General features: G+C 39.2%; 2 protein-coding genes across 19 annotated transcripts in view; one reads left to right on the top strand and one right to left on the bottom strand.

Moving 5' to 3' along the window:
* CPLANE1 (ciliogenesis and planar polarity effector 1) overlaps positions 1-24,104 on the top strand; it is a 143,383-nt gene that overhangs the window by 16,567 nt on the left and 102,712 nt on the right. For 14 of the 17 annotated variants that reach the window (XR_004030418.1, XM_030813978.1, XM_030813974.1 and 11 more), the window contains 8 exons: positions 1,669-1,851; positions 4,901-5,150; positions 5,326-5,481; positions 5,647-6,416; positions 8,234-8,442; positions 8,637-8,717; positions 11,482-11,646; positions 18,258-18,431. Coding sequence is in view for 16 of the 17 variants with exons in the window: in XM_030813978.1 (XP_030669838.1) it covers positions 1,669-1,851; positions 4,901-5,150; positions 5,326-5,481; positions 5,647-6,416; positions 8,234-8,442; positions 8,637-8,717; positions 11,482-11,646; positions 18,258-18,431 (1,988 nt within the window). In the remaining variant the exon portion in view is untranslated. The other 3 variants (XM_030813987.1, XM_030813988.1, XM_030813989.1) reach the window with 3 other exon arrangements.
* LOC100588780 (oral-facial-digital syndrome 1 protein-like) lies at positions 19,604-22,979 on the bottom strand. Of its 2 annotated transcripts, XM_030813991.1 has the most exons (2): positions 21,693-22,979; positions 19,604-21,572 (listed from the first exon to the last, which is right to left on the bottom strand). In XM_030813991.1, exons 1-2 carry the CDS (start codon positions 22,625-22,627, stop codon positions 19,604-19,606), a joined length of 2,904 nt encoding a protein of 967 aa, XP_030669851.1. In that variant the 5' UTR covers positions 22,628-22,979. The 2 variants fall into 2 exon arrangements, with proteins under 2 accessions (XP_030669851.1, XP_030669850.1); XM_030813990.1 differs by having other exon boundaries at positions 19,604-22,979.

Here is a 24,104-nt window from a genome sequence, read left to right as displayed (position 1 = left end):
CAGGTGCATGCCACCACGACTGTTTGTTTTTTTTTTTGGTAGAGCCAGGGTCTTGCTATGTTGCCCTGGCTGGTCTTGAACTCCTGACCTTATGCAATTCTCCCACCTTGGCCTCCCAAAATGCTGTGATTACAGATGTCAGCCACTGCACCTGGCCGAGAGAGCCTAATCTTTTTTTTTTTTTTTTTTCCAAGACGGAGTCTTGCTCTGTCGCCCAGGCTGGAGTGCAGTGGTGCGATCTCGTCTCACTGCAACCTCTGCTTCCCGGGTTCAAGCACTTCTCTGCCTCAGCCTCCAGAGTAGCTGGGATTACAGGTGCCCACCACCATGCCTGGCTAATTTTTTTGTATTTTTAGTGGAGACGGGGTTTCACCATCTTGGCTAGGCTGGTCTTGAATTCCTGACCTCGTGATCCATCTGCCTCGGCCTCCCAAAGTGTTGGGATTATGGGCCTGTGCCACCGTGCCTGGCCAAGCCAAGTTTTTTAAACAAGTCCCTACATATGCATCCTGTACATATGAGTCAATAGTAACGTAGGTGTTGATATGGGATGGCACATGAGCTACCACCAGGATCCATGCAAAATTACAGAGTAGGAGAATTTCCTCTTACAGCTTCGAACTTCCTTTTCTGAATACTTTTCTATGCTGTTCTATGCATTTTCAGAGTTTTTAGGTTTATGTAGCCCTGCCTCTTCATTTTCTTTTACTCTCCACAAGTTCCTTTCTCTTTGGTAAATTTCTCATTCATATTATTCATAATACTTTGAAAGTATTAGTCTCAGTTCAGTGGTCTTTTTGATTTAGTGTCTGTCATTTTCCGAGGAGGACCTACTGTTTGTTCTCATTAAACATTAGTATCATTAGATATCAACACCTGTGAAAAGAAGGGAATAAAGGTTAAAATATAAAATTAAAAAAAATAAAAATAAAATAAATTAAAACATCACGAAATAGTTAAGGAGTAGTACCAGTTAGAGCTTTGGGAAGAGGGAGAGTCTGCTGTTGAGAGGGACTCTAACAGCCTGCAGAGAGGACAGATGTGGCCTTGAAATCTATCAGTAGATCTTGATTGTAGACTCTATGAGGATTAAAATTCATTCTAATGTGTGAGTGACTAAAAAGCTCAGTTCTTTAGGAATATATATATATTTTTTCTCTGTGGCCCAGACTGGAGTGCAGTGGTATGATCTTGGCTCACTGCAACCTCTGCCTCCCCAGTTCAAGCCATTCTCCCACCTCAGCCTTCCCAGTAGCTGGGATTATGGGCACCCGCCACCACGCCTGGCTTATTTGTATTTTTGTAGAGATGGGGTTTCACCATGTTGGCCAGGCTGGTCTTGAACTCCTGACCTCAGTTGATCCGCCTGCCTCAGCCTCCCAAAGTGCTGGGATTACAGGCTTGAGCCACCGTGCCTGGCCGAATATTTTCGTTTTTTAATTGCTTATGAATTTCTAATTGGAATATTGTTGAAATAGATGTTTATGAACAAACTCTTTGTTCTAGGAAGTAAAATTCACGATATGTGTATGGCAGTTGTCTACTACTGGTCATTCTTTTGCCCTCATTTTTTGAACTTTCACATCTCTGCTTGGTACAGCCCATTTTAAATCATCATAGACATTGTAAAGTATCTCTTCTAAACATGTTGTCTCTTATTTATTATAGGTCCTACTGGGTAGGCGATATCAGCTGGACGCATGATAGTCTTTTTCTGGCTTGTATGTTAAAACGTGGCTCTCTGGTTTTATTGACCTGCCAAGGTGAATTGCTAACATTAATTACATTTGGTTGCTCTATAGAATTTGGGCCAGCAGAATTTATTCCTCTTCATCCACTAATAACGTATAGGTGAGACATTTGAATTGTGTTAATTTGTTTATAAATTTTTTTCTGTTTTGTATTACTTTTAATGTGTATTTAAAAAAAATTTCATCTTTCAAATTGTCTTACTTTTTCTTTGAGTCTGTCATCTCAATATCTGTTTCTTATTTATAGTTTTCTTCTATTTCTTTTTGTGGCTTAATCCTGGTGAAAATTTGACATTGTGACTATGTAAGTATAAGTTATTTAAATATTTAATAGCATGAAAAATTATCTTCTTTGATATAAAAGTTAATAAAAGTATGATATAGCATTTATTGTTATAAAATAATAGCACTTAGAAAATTAATAACTCAAAATTAACTTGACATATGGATTTATCTACTTTTTTCCCAAAGGGAAAAAGTTATTGGAAATGGATAGAAAACTGTATGATTTAGCCATATTTTAATTTTTGTTGTTGTTTTAAAATTATTTTTATTTTTTATTGATATACAACATTTTACATATTTATGGGATACATGTGATATTTTGTTACTTGCATAGCATGTGTCATATTATAATTTTTACTTGTGAGATGAAGTAGCAATTTGGCTTTGGAGTCAGATCAAGATTCACATATGGGTTCCTTTACTTATTAGTTGTATGACTTTGGGTTATTCTTTTTTTTTTCAATTTTTAAATTTTCTTTCTTTTTTTTTTTTTGAGACGGAGTCTCGCTGTCGCCCAGGCTGGAGTGCAGTGGCGCGATCTTGGCTCACTGCAAGCTCTGCCTCCCGGGTTCACGCCATTCTTCTGCCTCAGCCTCCCGAGTAGCTGGGACTACAGGCGCCTGCCATCACGCCCAGCTAATTTTTTGTATTTTTAGTAGAGACGGGGTTTCACCATGGTCTTGATCTCCTGACCTCGTGATCCACCCGCCTCGGCCTCCCAAAGTACTGGGATTACAGGCGTGAGCCACCGCGCCCGGCCCCAATTTTTAAATTTTCATTCTTATTTTTACTTATTTTTTTCTTGAGACAGAGTTTCACTCTTGTTGCCCAGGCTGGAGTGCAGTGGTGTGATCTTGGCTCACTACTGCCCCCTCTCCTGGGTTCAAGCGATTCTCCTGCCTCGGCCTCTCAAGTAGCTGGGATTACAGGCATGTGCCACCACGCCTGGCTAATTTTGTATTTTTAGTAGAGACGGGGTTTCACCATGTTAGTCAGGCTGGTCTCGAACTCCTGACCTCAGGAGATCCACCTGCCTTGGCCTCCCAAAGTGCTAGAAGTACAGGCATGAGCCACCGCACTCGACCAATTTTTTTATTTTTAAAAATTTCTTTTGATCTCCATCTTGCAGAAAGGTTATTCTTTAAGCCTCAGTTTCTTTTATTGTGAAATGAGTGTGACACTAATTGTGTCTTAGGTTATAGAGAATGAAGTAAGATAATACGTAATTATAAATCAGCACAGTCTGGCATAAAGTTAGTGCTCAGTAAATATTTGTTATTATTGATGTTGATTATATGTGGCTAGGCACATATGCATAACTATTTACAAGATAGAAAAGTTGAAAAAGACCTTTGAAATTAATCTATTCCATTTGCTTTATAGAAAGGAAACTGAGGTAGGGTGTTTCCTTGATTATATTTATTTTTATTATTTATTTATTTATTTATTTATCTTTTTAGACAGAGTCTTGCTCTGTCCCCAAGGCTGGAGTGCGGTGGTGCCATCTCGGCTCACTGCAAGCTCCGCCTCCCGGGTTCACGCCATTCTCCTGCCTCAGCCTCCCGAGTAGCTGGGACTACAGGCGCCCACCACCACACCTGGCTAATTTTTTTGTATTTTTAGTAGAGACGGGGTTTCACCATGTTGGCCAGGATGGTCTCGAACCCCTGACCTCGTGATCCACCCGCCTCGGCCTCCCAAAAATGACAATTTTTGGCAATTGGCAATGCTAATGGAAAAACGTGTCACTTCCTGCAGTGAAAGTATTTTTTCCTTACTTGTTATGGTCTAATTCATAATTCATTAGAATTTTCTCATATTCTCCTTTAAAATTAATATTTGGGGCCTTCCAAACTGCTTTTTTTCTGATTATGAAAGTATAGTATTCATTATTTATTTTAGTACTCAAAAATCAAATGTTACGAAACTAAATAATGTGGAAAACTAAATACTTGTAATCCTATACTTCAAAGGTAACAATTACTAACATTTTAGTATGTTGTCCCCCAAATTTTAAAAATATTCATATAACAATGATAATAGCAATATTAGTTTCTTTTTTAAAAACTAGATAATGTGATATATCCTGTTTACTATTTTCCATTTTTGATTTAACAGTATATCTTTTACATCTTTCCATGTTAGGCGTTATTTTTAATGGTTCTACAGATGTCTGTGGGGTGTATGTCCTATAATTACCAATTTTCTATTGTTGCCATTTGGCTAATAAAAAAAAATCAATATTTGAATAGTTGCCTAACCAGAAAAAAATTACAATATACTTTGATGGTTTTGTCCTTTTATATTTGTAAAGCCCCAACTTTAATAAGGAGTGATATTAAGTAATCAGAATCAGGTACATCATAATAACAATAATGTATGTTTAAGTTAAGTGGAAACTCAAATTTAAATAGGTAAAATTTCACTCACCACCATTCTCTCCAAATCTTCTCAACTTTTTTCTTTCTCCTCTTTAATAAAAAGTATACTGATAGCTCATAATTTTATTTGTGTAAGCATATTTAAATATATGGTAAGAGGAAAGTTAACTATTTAACTCTCTTTAATAGTAAAAATAAACTGTCTGAATTATTTTCTGAAATAGGTTGTATGTAGATAAATACAAAATAGAATAAATGCTACCATTTAGGAAAATTTTAAAACACATGAACCTATACATTATTTTGTCTTAATCACTGTGTTATGTTTCCCTGAAAGATATAAACACATTTAATATTTTTTGTGTGTTTCACCTGCTTGCTTTTTCATTGTTCTGTAACTTTTTCTTTTTTTTTGAAAAACATTATTGTTTTCCTTAAGATCTTTCTCTTACTGATTCTTGTATTTTGATGTTTGTTTACTAGACCACAGCAGTTTACGTTTCAAGATTCAAATAATTCTGTTGATTCATCAGCTTCTGAGAGTGACCCTATGAGACAGAGATTTTCTATAAAAGCACACTCACGGTTACCCTACCTCGTTATATCTGATGGATATATGGTCACAACCCTTCGACTTCTTGATAGCCTATCTCCATCAGTACATGTGAGATCACTTCTACTTGATTCAACCCAGAGGCTTGAGAAAATATATCAAAGTGTGATATTGTCTAAGGTATAGTGCTTTTTTATGTCATTGGGAAAAGTTGCCTTTTTCTTTTCAAATTTAAAACTTTACTGACAATAATGTCCTTGAATTGTATACAGTTGTCTATAGAATTTATCATTGCTTATAATAGAATTACAGATAACATTTTGCTCTTGGAAATCTTTCATCTTTTCTTCTTTAGCCAAAAGGCAAAGGACTGAACTTGCGATCACTGAATTCCCTAAGGTCTAGCCTGTTAAAACACCAAGGAAATGAAAGTTCAGCCGATTTCACTGTCCCCAAATTCTTGCAGGCAGAAGAAACAATAAATTTAAATGAAAATACAGCAGATTTTCAGGTACTTAGTAGCAGAATTTTATTTACTTTGAACAATTATTACTTTATTCCAAGAAACATATTCTGTTTTTCTCTTGTTAAAGGGAAGAGAAATTTAAGAATGCCAAAGTGATTCTATTGATAAGATATTAAATGGTATTATCATTTTTTTCCCCTCATGTTTTAGGATTTTGAAGCAGAAGAAACTAACGAAGGCAGACACTTTCCAGACAACTTATTTCCTTTTTGGAACAAAAGAGATGATGTGCTGTGTAGTAGTATGAAGCAAGGAAGATTGGAATTTGCATCTATGTTTGATACGATACATGCAAAGGATGATAGTGAGGAGACAGATAGAACCATTACAGAACTGCATTCTATCCAGAAAAATCTACTTGCAGCATGGACTATAGGAATTTCAAAAACTGTGACAGAAAAAAATTTAATGTTAAATTACATAGTAGCTTGTATCACTCATTTTTTTTACATTCTTCAATTTATAAAATGTCCTTTTCCCAAAATTGATCTTTTTTTAAGCAAAAGCTCAAGACATAATGCATGGATACTTTGTATCTTTCAACTTTTTCATCAGTGTTTATCAATCCATTATTGGGATATAAGATACAAACAAGATGTGGGGCATTTGATAAAGCTGACCTCAAATACTATAAAACTTTTGCTGACTCAGCAACAAAAGGGTCAGTTATTTTCAGAGAAACTTTTAGCCTGTTTTTATTTACTCAAAATGGTAGCTGACAATTTAAATGGTGTATACATTCTTCAACCTGAAGTTATTTCAGCATCAGCTGATGGAAGTAAAATAACAGCTCAAGACTCATTGGTGGTACCTATTTTTCAAATGTTTCGAGATAGTGGTTTTCAGAAAAACTGGTCTTGGAACTCATTTCTCAAGATTCATCCTCAAGTAGTAAATCCTGTGCAACAGCCAGGACACAGGTATAATCACTTATTTTAATACTGGGATACTATTAGCTTAGTTTTTTTTACTTTTTTAGAAACTGAGCTGCAATTCCCATATTGTAAAATTCATCATTTTAAAATGTACTATTCAGTGTTTGTCAGTATATTTATAAGGTTGTGAAACTATTAGCACTAATTCCAGAACGTTTTTATCACCCCAGAAAGAAACCTTGTATCTGTTAGCACTCAGCATTATAGATTTTATTTTTTTAAATATTTAAGTACATGTTTCAAAACATGTTAAATATGTCATGTTATACGTGATAAATACATACACTTGGCTGGGCGCGGTGGCTCACGCCTGTAATCCCAGCACTTTGGGAGGCCGAGGTGGGTGGATCACGAGGTCAGGAGATGGAGACCATCCTGGCTAACACAGTGAAACCCCGTCTTTACTAAAAATACAAAAAATTAGCCAGGTGTGGTGGTGGGCGCCTGTAGTCCCAGCTACTCTGGAGGCTGAAGCAGGAGAATGGCGTGAACCCGGGAGGCGGAGCTTGCAGTGAGCTGAGATTGCGCCACTGCACTCCAGCCTGGGCGATAGAGCGAGACTCCGTCTCAAAAAAAAAAAAAATGTATACACTTTTAGTTTGCCAAAAAAAATTGTAAGATTTATGCCAAATGTTGTACAATACATATTTTCTTAGTCTCGGAAAACCATGATGTTGAAAGATTTTGGTTTAGTTAAGTACTGTTAAAAAATTACCTCTTTTTTTTTTTTTTTTTTTTTGAGATGGAGTCCACTCTTGTCCCCCAGGCTGGAGTGCGATGACGCAATCTCGGGTCACTGCAACCTCCGCCTCCTAGGTTCAAGTGATTCTCCTGCCTCAGTCTCCCAAGTAGCTGGGATTACAGGTGCCTGCCACCACGCTCAGCTAATTTTTCTATTTTTAGTACAGACAGGGTTTCACCATGTTGGCCAGGCTGATCTAGAACTCCTGACCTCAGGCGATCCGTCTGCTTCAGCCTCCCAAAGTGCTGGGATTATAGGCGTGAGCCACCACGCCCGGCCAGAATGACCCCTTAAAAAAATTAGGCTGGGCGCAGTGACTCACGCCTGTAATCCAGCACTTTGGGAGGCTGAGGCAGGTGGATCACTTGACCTCAGGACTAGCTTGGGCAACACGATGAAACTCCGCAACTAAAAAATTAGCCAGGCCTGTTGGCATGTGCCTGTAATCCCAGCGATCCAGGAGGCTGAGGTGGGAGGATCACTTGAGTCCAGGAGGCAGAGGTTGAGCAGATATCACGCTACTGCATTCCAGCATGGGCGACAGAAGGAGACCTTACCTGAAAAGAAAGAAAAAAACAGTGTGGTGCACCTGTGGTCCCAGCTGCCTGGGAGGCTGAGATGGGAGGATTGCTTGAGCCCAGGAGGTTGAGGCTACAGTAAGCTGTGATGGAGCCACTGCAATTCAGCCTGGTCAACAGAGCAAGACCCTGTCTCCCAGGCTGGAATGCAGTGGCACATACCTGTAATCTCACCTGTTCGGGAGGCTGAGGTAGGGCGATTGCTTGGGCCCAGGAGTTTGAGGTCAGTCTGGGCAATGTAGTGAGACCTTGTGTCTTAAAAAAAAAAAAAAAGATTACAGGTGCTTAAAATATTTACGAAGATTTTATATAAGGCCTTTTTTGATCATTTTATTTTGCACTATATTTAAATGTGATCAGTTTGTACATATGTTATACTGATGAAGAATACAGGCAAAAAAAAAAAAAAAAGGCTAAAAAGGAGGCTAAACTCATCATTAGCCTGAAATTTGCTTTTGATAATTACCTGATTTTATGTGCAGATTGCTTATTCTCTGGAGAATACTGTACAAAAAAACTTTATGGTATCAAGCACAATTAAATCGAAGAGTTCCTGAAGCTGATAGCCAGTTAACTGAAAAGATGACACATGAAGCATCTACTGTCAAGTCCTTGTTATGTCATTTGCAGGCTAACCTACAAAGTACTGGAGATTGCTTGAATCAAACCTTAGAGCTTAAATCTATCAATGGTCAGTATCTTATGAATATTTTCTAACTCCATGAATAAATGACATAGTTAACCAGACTTTGAATTTCTAATTGGTTGTAATGATTTGTTCTTCAAAATAATTTCTGGCTGAGCTCCATTAACTGAATTTTAAAACAAAGTTAATTTTTATGAAGTAATATAACTATGACTAATTGTTGGTTAAAAACTTTCTAGGGGAAGAATGTTTCTTATTAGGATCATATGAAAAGTCTGTTCAGCTGTGGAAAAAAGCTCTACAAGAAATCGAAGAGAAAGGTAGGAGAGTGTTAAAAAATATGTGCCATAATATTAGCAGGACTCCTTTTAGCTTGCTGTAGACCTTAACAGTAATTCTAAATTCCAAAAAATATGTGCCATTATATTAGCAGGACATCTTTTAGCTTGCCATAGACCTTAAAAATAATTCTAAATTTCAGAGTGCTTATGATATCCTAATGCCAAATAGAATACATGTTGTAGGCAACTTGACACTCATGAATACTTATTTAAAATTATTCTTAACCTTGGAATTGGTGACACTAAAAATCTTTTCAGTGATCTGTAGGTAAGTCTCCTTCTGTCATTTCTTTGATTTGTGATAAAGCCTGTGGTTGATTGTTGATGGGAAAAATGAGATTTAGATCCTAAATAATGTGTTTTTTTTTTTTTTTTTGTCATTTAGAGAGACTGCAAGTATCTCAATAGGAAACTATAGGTCATATATTTCACCACCTTCTTACAGACTTAGAGAAACATGGAGTGAGGGCTTTTTGCCTTTAAGTAATTTAACTTTAAGAATTATATGTAAGTTAAACGTATCGTTGCATTAAGTATGGGCTTGGTGGAGTTTTTGATAAGGATATGGGGTGTGGATGTTAGAAACAAGTTACAGCTTTTATGATATAGAGCTGAGGGTATGGCTGAGATGACAGAGGTTCTCAGCTGGTGACCCTGGAACCCTGACTGCAACTCCTACGTGGTCAGATTTGGTCTATTATTACGTTTATTTTCTGACTGCTGTGGCTTTGTATATTTCATTAATTCATTTACTTAACCAGTATTTGTTGAGTGCCTGCTATGTGCCCAGCACTGTATTAGGCACTAGGGTTAACTGAAATAAATAACTTTACCTTCAAGTTGCCTACAGTCACTTTTCTCATTATGTTTTATGGTAGATGTTTAGGGAGCACAGAAGAACACCTCAATACAATCAGGCTGGAGTGCAAGCATCAGTCTGGGGAAAGCCTCTTGGAGTTGACATTTAAAATTGAGTAGGGATTGGCCAATTAAGGTCATGGGAATGGCTTAACAGAGTATATAGTATTCCAAAACCAAAAAGGCCTGAGAAACCATAGCAATTTGGTAAACTTCAAGTAGTTTAGTAGGACTAGATTATGTGATATATGTATATGTGATATTGGTGATAGGATCATAAGAGCTAACTTGAGAGGCAGATGGACAACAGATGATGAAGGAGGGTCTTTAATGGAGTGGTAAGGAATTAAGATTTTATCTTGAAGACAGTGGAATCAGTTAAGACACTTTAGGTAGGAAAGGGACTTCTACAAATAAGGATAGGCCATTTAGAAAGATCACTTTGGTACAGTTGTGGAAGGTCAGTTGCAGGACTATGATACAGGGACGTGGGTTTTACTTGGAGGCAAGAAAATCAGTCAGATGAGGAGGCTTGAAACCGAGGCAATGTCAAGGGTAATGGAGAACAGAGATTACATTTGACAGTTATTTAATAGGCTTGATCAATCTACTTGTGATTGAGTAGATTTGGAGAAAGAAGGCTAGTGTAGTTCTCTGACTTGGGGATTGTCCATCTGGATGAAGAGCAGCATTCACTGAGATCTGAAGTTCTGGATGTAGAAAAGTTTTTGTAATGAGTTCCATTATGGACATTTTGTTTAATTTCATTTACAACTACATCCATTAGGAATGGCTTCCAGTAATGGAGATTGAAAGTAGCAGTGGCTTCAACAGAGAAGAGTGGCTTTCCTTTGTGAAAGGAGGGCAGAAGTTGCAGTTTGGGGCTGATTTGGTGTTTCCATGGTATCACCAAGGCCCCAGTCTCCTTTAGTTTTTCTGCTGCATCATCTTTAGTGCATTGCTTCCAATCTTAAGGCCATTACACAGGCTAAGATGGTTGCTGGACCTTCAGCTACCACATCCATGTTCTAGGCAGCAGATAGGACAAAGGTTGGAAGAGCTAGAAAGGTTGCATTTCCTAGCTGATTTACCTTTCTTGAAGCAGCTTTTCTGGAAATTGTATACAATATTATCTCTTGAATCAGAACATAGTCACATTTTTACATGGTCACATCTAGGGAGAAATTGTGATCTGGGTGCATTATATCCCCAAATAAAATTGTAATTATTTTACTCAGAAAGAATGGATAAGAGGTAGGCAACCAGCATTTTCAGTCTTAAGATATGTAAAGGCAGTTGTCAGGGGCTCCTATCTTATTGGATAACTACTTCTTCTGCTTCAGTAAGTCTCTTTGGCCATCCCCTTGATATACATATGGTTCCTTGGAGTTTTTTGTGGCATGTTTCCTTTAGTTTCATACTGTGTATACTTGAGATAAAAGTTATTAGTAGACCTTAATGCTAAGATGATAAGAATTTGCAGCTTTCTTTGGATAAAATCTAAGTCATCCTAGGGTGTGATGAAAGAAAAGAAATTGTTTAGAATTTAAAATGAAAAAGAGCAAAGTATGTTAAAAAAAAATATAAGATAGGAGCCCCTGACAACTGCCTTTACATATCTGAAGACTGAAACTGCTGGTTGCCTACCTCTTATCCATTCTTTCGGAGTAAAATAATTCTAATTTTATTTGGGGATATAATGCACCCAGATCACCTGTTAAAAAAATCACTTATTGAAGTGTGAAACAGATACAGAAAAGTTTACATATCATGAGTGTACAATTTGATGAATTTTCACAAACTACACACTCCTGTCAATTGAGCACTACATCAAGGGCATTCCTTTGCTTACATACTTTTAAGGTAAGCTTACTTCTTGTTTCAGGAGGAAGAAGGACGTATTTTCTTCAGATACGCTATTATCTTTCTCTCTTATACTGCCACCTCTATAGCTATAATTTAAATGATGCTCAAGGATTGTGTGATCAGCTAGCAAGAGAAATCCTGAGATGGTCCCAACTGCCTGTAAAAGAAAATAAAGATTTTTCAGGTATGCTTTTTTTTCTTTCTTTTTATTTTTAAAAAGAGACAGGGTCTCCCTATGTTGCCAGGCTGGCTTCAAACCCCTGAGCTCAAGTAATCATTCTACCTCAGCCGCCTCGAGTGGCTAGGACTACAGAATTCAGTATATTTTCTTGTTAGTTTGTATTTATAGTGTAGACATGAAATTGCTTATACATAAAAGTTGGTTGTTCTACCTCTCTGGCGATTAAGTATATTATGTTGGATTTTGGACTCTCAGCTTCCCAATAGCAGGGACTATGTTGAGGTTTTTTGTTTGTTTGTTTTTAAATCTTAGAATCCCCAGGATTTAACAGTATAGTAATTGCCTGCTGAGCTGACAATATCATTGCTTTCTTACAACCATATTTGTTAAACATAATTTTAGGTACCCAAGTGTTTTTCCTTAGTATGTTAACTATTGCTTACAGCAGTTTAGTGAAATCATAAAAATCATTTTCCAAGATATTTTTAGTCTTTTAAAAAATCTGAGCTGGGCACAGTGGCTCACACCTGTAATCCCAGCACTTTGGGAGGCTGAGGTGGGTGGATCACGAGGTCAGGAGATGAGACCATCCTGGCTAACATGGTGTAACCCTGTCTCTACTAAAAATACAAAAAAATTAGCTGGGCTTGGTGGCGGGCGCCTGTAGGCCCAGCTCTGAGGCAGGAGAATGGCGTGAACCTGGGAGGCGGAGCTTGCAGTGAGTCAAGGTGGCACCACTGCACTCCAGCCTGGGTGACAGAGCCAGACTCCGTCTCAAAAAAAAAAAAAAAAAAAAAAAAAAAAAATCTAAGAGATTGCAGAGTATCTAGATTGACTTTTTCAAAGAGGTATATTTAAATTAGGCAATAACCAGAGGGAAAGATATATATGAATGAACATGTAATGTATTTATAATGGTTATAGGGTGGTAGACTGCTAGATGTTTACTGTATATATGAATGTGTCTGAAAGGCCCAATGTATTTGAAATTTCTAAATACAGTTGATAACAATTTCATTCTTGATTGTTTCAGCCACTGTTTATGAATGTCTTATTTTGTGAGTTTTTTTTTTTTTTTTTTTTTTTGAGATATGGTCTTATTCTGTTGCCGAGGCTGGAGTGTGGTTGAGTGATCTTAGCTTATCTGACCTCTGCCGCCTGGGCTCAAGCCATCCTCCCACCTCAGCCTCGTGAGTAGCTGGGACTACAGGTGTGTGCCACCATGCCCAGCTAATTTTGGTGTTTTTTGTAGAGATGGGATCTCACCATGTTGCCCAGGCTGATCTTGACTTCCTGGGCTCAAGCAATCCACCCACCTTGGCCTCCCAAAGTGTTGGGATTATATAGGTGTGAGCCACTGTGCTTGGCTTACTTTCTGATTTTTATCTTTTTAAATTTTTGTGTTCATTAAGGAAGTAATACATGTTCATATTAGGCAATTTTGAAAATATGGAAAAGTAGAAAGGAAACAAAATCACTTACAAGTTTAGTTTTTTTGTCTAGGGCCTTTTGACACATGTATATGTATATATTACCAGAGCTGGATAGTCTTATAAATTTAATATTATGATGAATATTTTCCAGTGCCAATAAACTTAAAAAAATCTATTGAATCTTTTTCCCATTATTGTACATTTTGTTGCCATGTATTTACTATTTTAAATAATGCTGCAGTGTACCTAAATATTTGTGAGCATTACTAATAATTTCTTTAAGATAAATTCTGAGAAATGAGTCTGCTGGGAAATGAGGTAGCTGGAACCACTGGCATGTGCCTCACGCCTGGCTAATTTTTTTTTTTTCTTTTTTTTTTGAGACGGAGTCTCACTGTCTCCCAGGCTGGAGTGTAGTGGCGTGATCTTGGCTTTCTGCAACCTCTGCCTCCTGGGTTCAAGCGATTCTCCTGCCTCAGCCTCCTGAGTAGCTGGGATTACAGGCATGCGCCACCACGCCTGGCTGATTTTTGTATTTTTAGTAGAGATGGGGTTTCACCGTGTTGGTCAGGCTTGTCTCAAACTCCTGACCTCATGATCCACCCGCCTTGGCCTCTCAAAGTGCTGGGATTACAGGCATGAGCCACCGTGCCCGGCCATGCCTAGCTAATTTTTAAAAATTATTTTATTATTTATAGAGATGCATCTTGATATGTTGCCCAGGCTGATCTCGAACTCCTGAGTTCAAGTGATCTTCACACCTCAGCCTCTCAAAATGCTGGGGTTATAGGTGTGAGCCACTGTATCCAGGGTGAAAGCCTTCTGTATATGACTTTTTAAATGACTGGATAGTCTTTATTTATTTGTTTATTTTTGCAATATTGTCCTTACATGATTTAACTTTCATGATAAGTTGAACCTGTAGTAATTCATTTGTTTTAATTTTTTTTTTTGAGATGGAGTTTCGCTCTTGTTGCACAGGCTAGAGTGCAATGGCACTATCTCAGCTCATTGCAACCTTCGCCTCCCGGATTCAAGCAGTTTTCCTGCCTCAGCCTCCTGAGTAGCTGGGATTACAGGCGCCTGCCACCACGCCTAGCTAATTTTTGTATTTTTAGTAGAGACAGGGTTTCATCATGTTGGCCAGGCTGGTATCGAACTCCTGACCTCAGGTGATCCTCCCCCCTCGGCCTCTCAAAGTGCTAGGATTACAGGCATGAGCCACTTCGCCCGGCCAGGTTTCTGTTATTAACATTATCACTGCACCCTATACAGAATTACACTATTTATTTATTTATTTATTTATTTATTTATTTATTTATTTGAGATGGAGTCTTGCTCTGTTGCCTAGGCTGGAGTGCAATGGCGCAGTCTCGGCTCACTGCAACTTCCGCCTCCTGGGTTAAAGTGATTCTCCTGCCTCAGCCTCACTAGTAGCTGGGATTATAAGCGTGCACCACCACGCCCAGCTAATTTTTTGTATTTTTAGTAGAGACGGAGTTTCACCATGTTGGCCAGGCTGGTCTCTAACTCCTGACCTCAGATGATCCACCTGCCTTGGCCTCCCAAAGTGCTGGGATTACAGGCATGAGCCACTGCACCCGGTCGAGATTTACACTTTCAAAATTTTTTTAACTTCTGAATTGATACAACTTTATTCTGTGACAATAACTTTTATCATCAGGTCACTCCCTATTTAAGAGGCTGATTCCTGAGTTTTGCATAAGGTTTGAATGATTAAGATTACTGAAAATCTTACCTTTGTATAATTCCTCCGTAAGTTTTACCCAGGAGAAAAAAATTTTTACCCATGTATCTCTAACTTGACTGTGAAGAAATAGTATGGTTTTTTTCCCCCCAAATATTACAGTGACTAAATGAAGACTACTGCTTGAAGGCTAATAAAATTTTCTCAATTCCTTTTGTTTAAAAAAAGAAACCAGTTAACATTAATTAACATTATTTTCTTTATTAACAATATTCCTTTGAGGGCCTACTATATGAGGGGAGAAGTGCTAGGTGCTGGGACATACAGTGAACAAGATAGAAATCCATACACATATAAAATGTAATTTCCCATGAATATGTGTCAGATCACTTCTGGAAAAGAAAGATACCTTTCTATTGTTGGGGCCATACACTTCATACCAACTAATGTTATCCTAGTATTTATCTATACAGTATTTAGTAGTTTTAAACTAATTTATTTTCAAATTTCTGAATGCCAGCTTATATTATTATTGAGATTCTCAAGTGGCAATGATGCATGTCCTCTAATCCTGCTAGTGCACATTGGAGTTACGCCAGAAATTTTGATGTGATTCTTCTGTCCACCTGCTATCTAGCCATCTCCCTTCACCCCACACATTTGTGTGCGTGTGTTTGAGATTGGGCCTCACTCTGTCACCTGCGCTGGAGTGCAGTGGTGTGATCACAGCTCACTGCAGCTTCAACCTCCCAGGCTCAAGTGATCCTCCTGCCTCAGCCTCTTGAGTAGCTGGGACTATAGGCACATGCCACCACACCTGGCTAATTTTTGTGTTTTTTTGCAGTGATGGGGTTTCTCCATGTTGCCCAGGCTGGTATCAAACTCCTGGATGGACTCAAGTGATCCTCCAACCTGGGCCTCCCAAAGTGTGGGGATTACAGGCATGAGCCTCTGTGCCTGGCCCACCCCACACGTTCTTTTTGCTACTGCCTGCCCCCAAAATCTTATACTAGTGAGCTACTATTACTAATGGGAGTATATTAAGATTCTCAGATCTAATGGTACAGACAAAAGCATTAAGAATCTTGGGTGGGCATGGTGGCTCACACCTGTAATCCCAGCATTTTGGGAGGCTGTGGTGGACTGATTACTTGAGCTCAGGAGTTCAAGACCAGCCTGTCCAACATGGCGAAACCCCATCTTGACCAAAAAAATACAAAAAAAAATTAGCTGGTCAAGGTGGCGTGTGCCTATAGTCCCAGCTACTCAGGAGGCTGAGGCGGGAAGATGGCCTAAACCTTGGAGGCAGAGGTTGCAGTGAGCTGAGATTGTGCCACTGCACTCTAGCTTGGGTGACAGAGCAGTATTCTTTCTCAAAAAAAAAAAAAAAAAAAAGAAAAAAAATCTATTTCCATGCTTTTTAGATTATTTTTGTAGTAAGCCCTGCCCCATTTATCTTTAAAAAAAAAAAAAAAAAAAAAAAGGAGAAGGAAAAACGGAAAATAAAATGCAATTCTAAGCTTGCAAGGCTGTCATGCCTGGGTCATTTTGTATAGATACCTCCATTTAAAAAATAAAACTTAAAGTTGTGAACACTTCTTAGGTGTATGTGCACATAATTACTAACTACAGTTGACCATTGAACATCATGGGTTAGGAGCACCGACACCCCCATGCTGTCAAAAATTTGTGTATAACTTGACTCCCTAAAAACTTAAACATTAATAGCCTACTGTTGACTAGAAGCCTTACTGGTAACATAAATAGTTGATTAGCATATATTTTGTATGTTGTATATATTATATACTGTATTCTTAGAATAAAGTAAGCCAGAGAAAGGAAAGTTGTATTAAGAAAATCCTAAGAGGCCAGGTATGGTGGCTCATGCCTGTAATCACAGCACTTTGGGAGGCCGAGGCGGGCAGATCACCTGAGGTCAAGAGTTTGAGACCAGCCTGACCAACATGTAGAAAACTGGTCTCTACTAAAAATACAAAATTAGCCGGGCGTGGTGGCACATGCCTATAATCCCAGCTACTCGGGAGGCTAAGGCAGGAGAATCACTTGAACCCAGGGGGCGAGGTTTTCGGTGAGCCGAGATCACGCCATTGCACTCCAGCCTGGGCAATAAAAGCGAAACTCTGTCTCAAAAAGAGAAAAAAAAATCATAAGGGAAAATACATTTCCAGTATTGTACTGTATTTATTGATACCACAGGTTTATGTTATCTGTTTCCAAGATTAATTGTCTGAAATGGTGGACAACCATAGATGCAGACCTCAATCCATGGTATGTCTCAAGCAATTCAACTTTTACTTGTAATGTCATGAATTTTTTCTGCTTATTCAGAACAGTTCCAGGATCTCTGGTGGCACTTCCTGTAGGTCTTATGGTGTTACTTAAGGTTTATGGTACTGCACTAAATGTGGTGAGAACTACACAAGAATTGTGAGGTTGCTTTTTATTGCCATGTGCACTCTACTAGAGAGATGAACTGCTCATGCAGCGATGATTAGCATCACACAGTATTTTAAGCAAATACTTGCAACACTTGAGCTCCTCAAAATAGCAACAGGAAGTAGCTACAAAATTAATACAGTAGTGCAGTAGGAACTACAATGAATTTTATGCAGTTATTTAATACTTTATATGTATTTACATTTCTCTTGACTGTGAACAGTGCCATATATGGCCTATAAGTGTTTGTGTAAATTTTGATAATTTTTTTTGAGTCGGGGTCTATCTAGCTCTGTTGCCCAGGCTGGAGTGCACTGGCACAATCTCAGCTTACTGCAGCCTCTGCCTCCTAGACTCAAGCAATCCTCCTACCTCAGCACCCTGAATAGCTGGGACTATAGGTGCGCACCACCATGCCCAGCTAATTTTTCTTTTTATTGTATTGTTCTGTAGAGGTGGGATTTCCCCATGTTGCCCAGGCTGGTCTCAAACTCCTGAGCTCAAGAGATCAGCCTACCTTGGCCTCCCAAAGTGCTGGGATTATAGGTGTGAGCCACTGTACCCAGCCAATTTTGATAAATTTTAACTTTTTATAGTTTATATGTATTTTATGGTACTAAATGATAAAATAATTATTTACATATATTTTTTATATTCATGACATACCTTTTTCTTTTTTTTGATATTTCTAGGTTATGTGGTATGCCTACAGATTTTTTCAAATTGTCACAAATTTCCAAAACATTTTCTGGTATATTTATGGAAAAAAAAATCTGTATACAGAAGTGGATTTGTGCAGTTCAAACCCTTGAAGTTCAAGTGTCAACTGTAATTGTTTTTGGTTTTATTGTCTTTAAGAAGTATGGTACCTATTATAATTCAGCTTGTATTGGCCATGGGTGCTTATCTCAGAAAAAAAGTATTACAATTTTCTTTTTGTATAATGTTGGGAACTTAAATATTACTACTTTTGGTAGTTGATCACAATCTTCTTAGGTCATTGCTGTATTCCTTAGGTGCTGCGAAGTCTCATTTTGAGTGTGGAATGGCGGGCGGTGTTCATCCTGAGGCAGCAGTGAGAGTCGTCCAGTCCATGGCTCGTTTCATGGCTGCCTATTTCACCAATCAGCAGCTTTGCATTTTGCCCCCTCATCATGTGAATGTTCTTCCCCCACTTCATATTAAAACAGGTAATATAGTAAACAAATCCTTTTTAAACTTTTTTTGCATTGCACATAATATTTAAAACATATTATACGGAGGCCATTACTCTATGATACTGTTCTAGCATAGTATCTGAAACATAGGAGGCGATTTATGACTGTTTGTGAATGAATAGAATCTGAGAAAAGTAATGGCTTAGATTTGTTTTTATTGAACATGGCTTTTTAAAATCACAAAATTGGGACAAGTTGATCTTTATAAAGTTTTTATTTTTAAATTTTAATTTATTAATTATTTCTTTTTAGAGATGGGATTTTGCTATATTGCTCAGACTGGTTTTGAACTCCTGGCCTCAAACGATCTTTTCATTTTTTTGAGATTGAGTTTCACTCTTGTTGCCCAGGCTGGAGTGCAATGGTGTGATCTCGGCTAACTGCAACCTCCACCTCCTGGGTTCAAGCACTTTTCCTGCCTCAACCTCCCAAGTAGCTGGGATTACAGGCATATGCCACCACACCTGGCTAACTTTTTGTATTTAGTAGAGATGGCATTTCACCACATTAGTCAGGCTGGTCTCGAACTCCTGACCTCAGGTGATACACCTGCCTTGGCCTCCTTGCTGGGATTATAGGCGTGCGCCACCGTGCCCGATCTTAACCACCTCAGCCTCCCAAGTCGCAGGGACTATAGGTGTGCCCAGCTAAAGTTTCAGTTTTTAAAGTGAAAGAGCTGCCACCTTCATTTATGTCAAAATGTAGAGATTTAATAAGTATTGAGCCTGCTAATTCAGTATTTAATTTTATTTGGATGATTTACTTTTAGGATTTTATTTGGGCCGTTTACTTTTTAAATTTAATACTTTCATTAGTGTGGTCAAAATGCATCTAATCCTGTGCTGGATAACTGCCCTACTCTCAGTATAAACAGGTATATATATATACACAAATTTCTATGATATTCATTCATTCTAATTTTTATTAAGTGCCTACTATTTGCCACACAGTGTTCTTAGTGCTGCAGATATACTAACTTGCACCACATGAAATTGATAATACAAAAACATTTGTAGTTTCTTTCTTTTTTTTTGGATTACACATTTTTATTCAGTTTTATCTGTTGATAGAGAAACATTTACAGAAGAGTAAATGTTATGTAATTTCTCGTGGTATGTAAGTTAGAAGCTGGGCAGCAAACATGGTTACCAAGAGTCATCTGGTTCTTCATGAGAAAAGCCTGTTAAACTTTCGATTTTGTCACTACATTGCAGTGTGTCCACTAGGGAGGCTTCCTGGACCATCTTTTTTGAGCTCTTATCTGCCGACTCCTGGTCTTGCTCCTGCTGGATGATTTTCATGTATTTCTCTAAAGGATTTTCACTGTGAGCAGATTTGTCTTTCATTTCTTGATTACTCATTTCTAATTCATTTTCCATTTCAATCTTCAGTGATTCTTCGGTCATCCTCCTTTCCTGATACAGTTTTTCTAGCTCTCTTCTTTCCGTTTCTAAAATTTCTTGTAGGTTACTCTGCCTTCTTTCTTTTCTGTGCTTTTGTTCTTTCACTTGCTGTTCCCATATTTTTTCTTCTTCCTTTTGTTCTTCAATTTGCTTCTGATCTACACTTGGGTGCTGATATGAGAGGGGCACAGCACCTACAGCTGCGCCCATATGAAGCATATCCCCGGCAGGAGCGGGCCCATCCATTTCAAACTGCTTTGGCACATTCCCTGCATATTCAAAAGATGATTCAAATTCCTCGTTATCCTTAAAAGCTAGCTTGTCCACATCTGAAAATTCACTTTTGTCTTGAAGTTCATTTTGTCTCCAATAAAGACCCGCTTTCTTCTCCGGAGGGCTGGAGAAGGGAGGGATGGAGAGGTTGTGCCTAGACTCAGTGGGTGATGGCGGGGGCATTCTGTCAGGACAAGGACTGGGGGAAGCAACGTGTGATCTGCCCAGACCTTCCAGATATATTTCACTTTCAAGGCTTCTTTTTGCTTTTGGAAGGGGTGTGGAGGAGAGGCATCTGGAGGAAGTGCTCCCGCGTAGCCTTGAGGCTGCACTGCCTGTCAGGGCTTCCAAGATGTCATTCCTTTCTTCTTTAAATGTGCCCACTTGAGGCTGCTCAGAGACAACTCTGTCCTCTGCAAAAATACGTCTTTCCGGGGAACTGGAAGTAATGTTTTTGAAGGCTTCCAGCAAATGCAGAGATGGTGGGCTCTTTGCTGGTAGTGGGCCTTTGGCAGAGTTTTTAATGTCTCTCCGATGGTAACTTCTGAAAGCCTTTTCCAAGCGTTCGGCCTCTTGCTGAAGCTCTTTGACCCTTGCATTAGTATTGGCAACAAACTCAAGGTCAGAATCAGGGGAACTACCCTCCATCCCTGCATTTGGATAATTTGTGATCCTTGATGCAACCATACCTGCTAGAACATTTTCCTGTTTAGAAGGATTGTTCAAGAAATCCCCACTTATCTCACCATTGTGAAGCACCATGTTGCCATTTATTAATCCATTGGCAGAATGATGGATCACAGACTGCTTTGGATTGCAGTACACTTCATTCTCTAGGGCTGTCTGAGTTTGCTTCAGTTGCGATTTTAAATCAGCAACCTGAATAGTTAACCTCTTTATGGAAGCTTTGTAAGCTAGTATCTGGGCCTTCAACTGTGTAGTATGCTCAATTTCATCTTGCAGTTGTTTGTGCAGAGCTTGCCTGCGGCTTTTGAACTCCTCATGCTCAACCACTAAAGCCTTTTCTGCTTTCTGTAGTTCTTTCTGAAAGACCGCAAGTTCAGGAGCCGGCTGAGCTAGGCGGTTTAGGAGACGCAAGTTTTCATTTCTACTCTCTTCCAGTTGTTGTTTAAGTAATTTATTTTGTGCCAGAAGCTCCAGTCTCTCTTCTTTTAGTGGTGAATAATCACTCATCACTTTAACCTTTTCATTCAGCATATGGTTTTGTTTTGTTATTGCCAAAGACTGGGCTTTGACAGACTCTAACTCAAGCTCAAGTTCTTTCATGCGATTTATAGATTGATTGAGTTCCTCCTTTTTTGAATTAAAAGCTATGAGCTCCTCTTGCAAATGAACAGCTTTTTCTTTATTCTTCCTTTCATCTTCAATCAGTCGATTAGTTCTAATGATGTAGTCGTCCTTTAGTTCAAGTTGATACTTTAGAAGTTCATTCTTCAGTTTTTGGTCATAGGTCTTCTCAAAACTCTTTATATTCTGCTCCCGTCTCCTAAGTGCCTCAGTCATGCTTTTATGTTTTTCTTCCTGGAGCTTCTGGTTCAGTTCAAAAGCTTCAACTCTTTGCTTCAGCTCTGCTTCTCTTCCTCTTAGCAAATCCATATCTTTTAGTAAAAGTTGCCTTTGAGCATAAATTTCTTTTGTTTCAATCTCTTGGTGCTTTTGAATTCTCTCAAGGGTGCTCTTTTCCCGAATAACGAGGGCTTCAGATTTTGCTTGACAAGCTTTCTCAAAATCATTCTGGAACACGGCTAATTTCTTCTCATACTTTTTTTTTGCTTCCATTTTAATTTTTCCTATTTCGGTATCTTTAAAAAACTTCAACTTTTGACATATTTCTGCCTGAAGTTGCTCTTCTATTTCTCTCTTATATTCATTTAGCTTTATTTCTAAAGACTCGAACTTGATACACTGAGGGTAAGCATCTGCAAACTGATCATCAATAAGCTGAAGCTTCTCAGCCAGAGAATCTCTGCTAAATGTCAAACTTGTCTGAGTTCCCATATTACAACTCTCTTTAGCTTGATGATATTCTGCCAATTCTTTTAAAAAATGCATAAGAAAACCTTTTTGGTTTTCTTTATCAGCTCCTGAAACCAGTGATTTGTAGAGACTGGAAGTAGGGTTGATTTTAATGAGTTGTAATAGATCCTGCATAGTAAATACCTTTTCTTTTGCCAAACCACTTTCTGGAAAGAAAACAGAAAGTGAATATTCATAGCCACATCTTTGTAAGTGATCTGCCACTAAAGAGTTAGAGGCGCTTATTAAGAGGGAGCTCCCTTGCACTGAAATGGACCGAGGTTGCAGTTCTCCACTCAATACAGGGTGCATTAACTCATGAATTAGCTGGTTTCGAAGTTGTGTCTTGAGTGTGTCCAGTATACCCCGATCCTTAAATGTCTGGTATAGCTTTTTGCGCAGTTCATTTTGACTCAACATGTCAGCCACAGGGAGCATGTTGGACTGAGCCATCATCAGCCGTCAGCTTCCTCCGGAGCCCGCCTCGCTTGCCCCACCGTGGCCCGAGTTTAGTGCCCAGCTGGGGCTGTAGGGCCAAGACGAGGGGGAATCCCTGCCCTCCAGAGCCCTGCCTCTGTCCCGGGGGGTCGGGAGGAGCAAGGGTGCTGAACGCTCTCTGCCTTGCACTCCCAACTAGGTTTTCTAGCAAACACGCTAGCTTCCTTTCTTCGCGGTTCTGAGTTATGAGTGAGGACCCTGACCCAGTCACCAGTCAAAGGCGGCTGGAGGGCGGGGACCCGGAGACTAGGGACAGAAGGCGGCAAGGCAGGACCGCCTCACTTCCCATCCTTCATCTCCCGAGACCGGCTCAGTACGGCCTTCCCGGTCGGGAGAGCTATGGCGCATGCGCATGTTTTCTTTCTTTTTTTTTTTTCCATCTGTGAAACAGATTTATCCTAACTGCCATGAACAAAATGATAAAGTACTTGTTTTATCATTTTACGGGGTTTACGTCTAATATGTTGAGACAGAAATTTAAATATATAAACAAGATATATCAAATGGTTATAACTTATGGAGAGAATTAAAGTAGAGCAATACAGCGTGACTGAGTGGCAATTTTAGATTGGAATTTCAGGAGTAGCTCTCTGAGGAGGTGAAAGTTAAGCTGAACTCTTTTTTTTTTTTTTTTTTTTTTTTTGAGACGGAGCCTCGCTCTATCGCCCAGGCTGGAGTGCAGTGACGCAGTCTCGGCTCACTGCAAGCTCCGCCTCCCGGGTTCACGCCATTCTCCTGCCTCAGCCTCCTGAGTAGCTGGGACTACAGGCGCCCACCACCTCGCTGGGCTAATTTTTTGTATTTTTAGTAGAGACGGGGTTTCACCGTGTTAGTCAGGATGGTCTCGATCTCCTGACCCGCCCGCCTTGGCCTCCCAAAGTGCTGGGATTACAGGCGTGAGCCACCGCACCCGGCCTCTAAGCCGAACTCTTAATAACAAAAAAGAGTTGGGTGCATCAAGGCACAGGGCATTCTAACCTGAGTTTGCGTAAAAGCCCCAGGGCAAGAACAAGCTTGATGTGTTCGAGAAACGGAAAGATCTGTGTGTGGCTGTAAACTAGAGGAGGAGGGCTGGGCATGTTGGCCTATGCCTGTAATCCTAGCACTTTGGGAAGCCAGGCCGATTGCTTGAGTCCAGGAGTTTTAAGATCAGCCTGGGCAACATTGTGAAACCCTGTCTCTACAAAACATAAAAAAATTAGCCCGCCATGGTGACATGTACCTGAGATTCCCAGTCACTTGGAAGGCTGAGGCAGGAGGATTGCTTGAGCCCAGATGGCAGAGGTTGCAGTGAGATCACGTGATTACATTCCAGCTTGGGTGACAGAGCAAGACTGTCTCAAACAAAACAAAACAAAACAAAACAAAAACAACAACAAAAAAACCAAAGCAAACAAAAAACTAGAGAAGGAAGTGGAGAGTGATATGAGTTGCA

This window comes from Nomascus leucogenys, chromosome 6, assembly GCF_006542625.1.
Source record: "Nomascus leucogenys isolate Asia chromosome 6, Asia_NLE_v1, whole genome shotgun sequence".
Taxonomy (NCBI): Eukaryota; Metazoa; Chordata; class Mammalia; order Primates; family Hylobatidae; genus Nomascus; species Nomascus leucogenys.
Note: the sequence above shows the minus strand (reverse complement) of the source record. Positions and strands in the feature narration are given on the sequence as shown.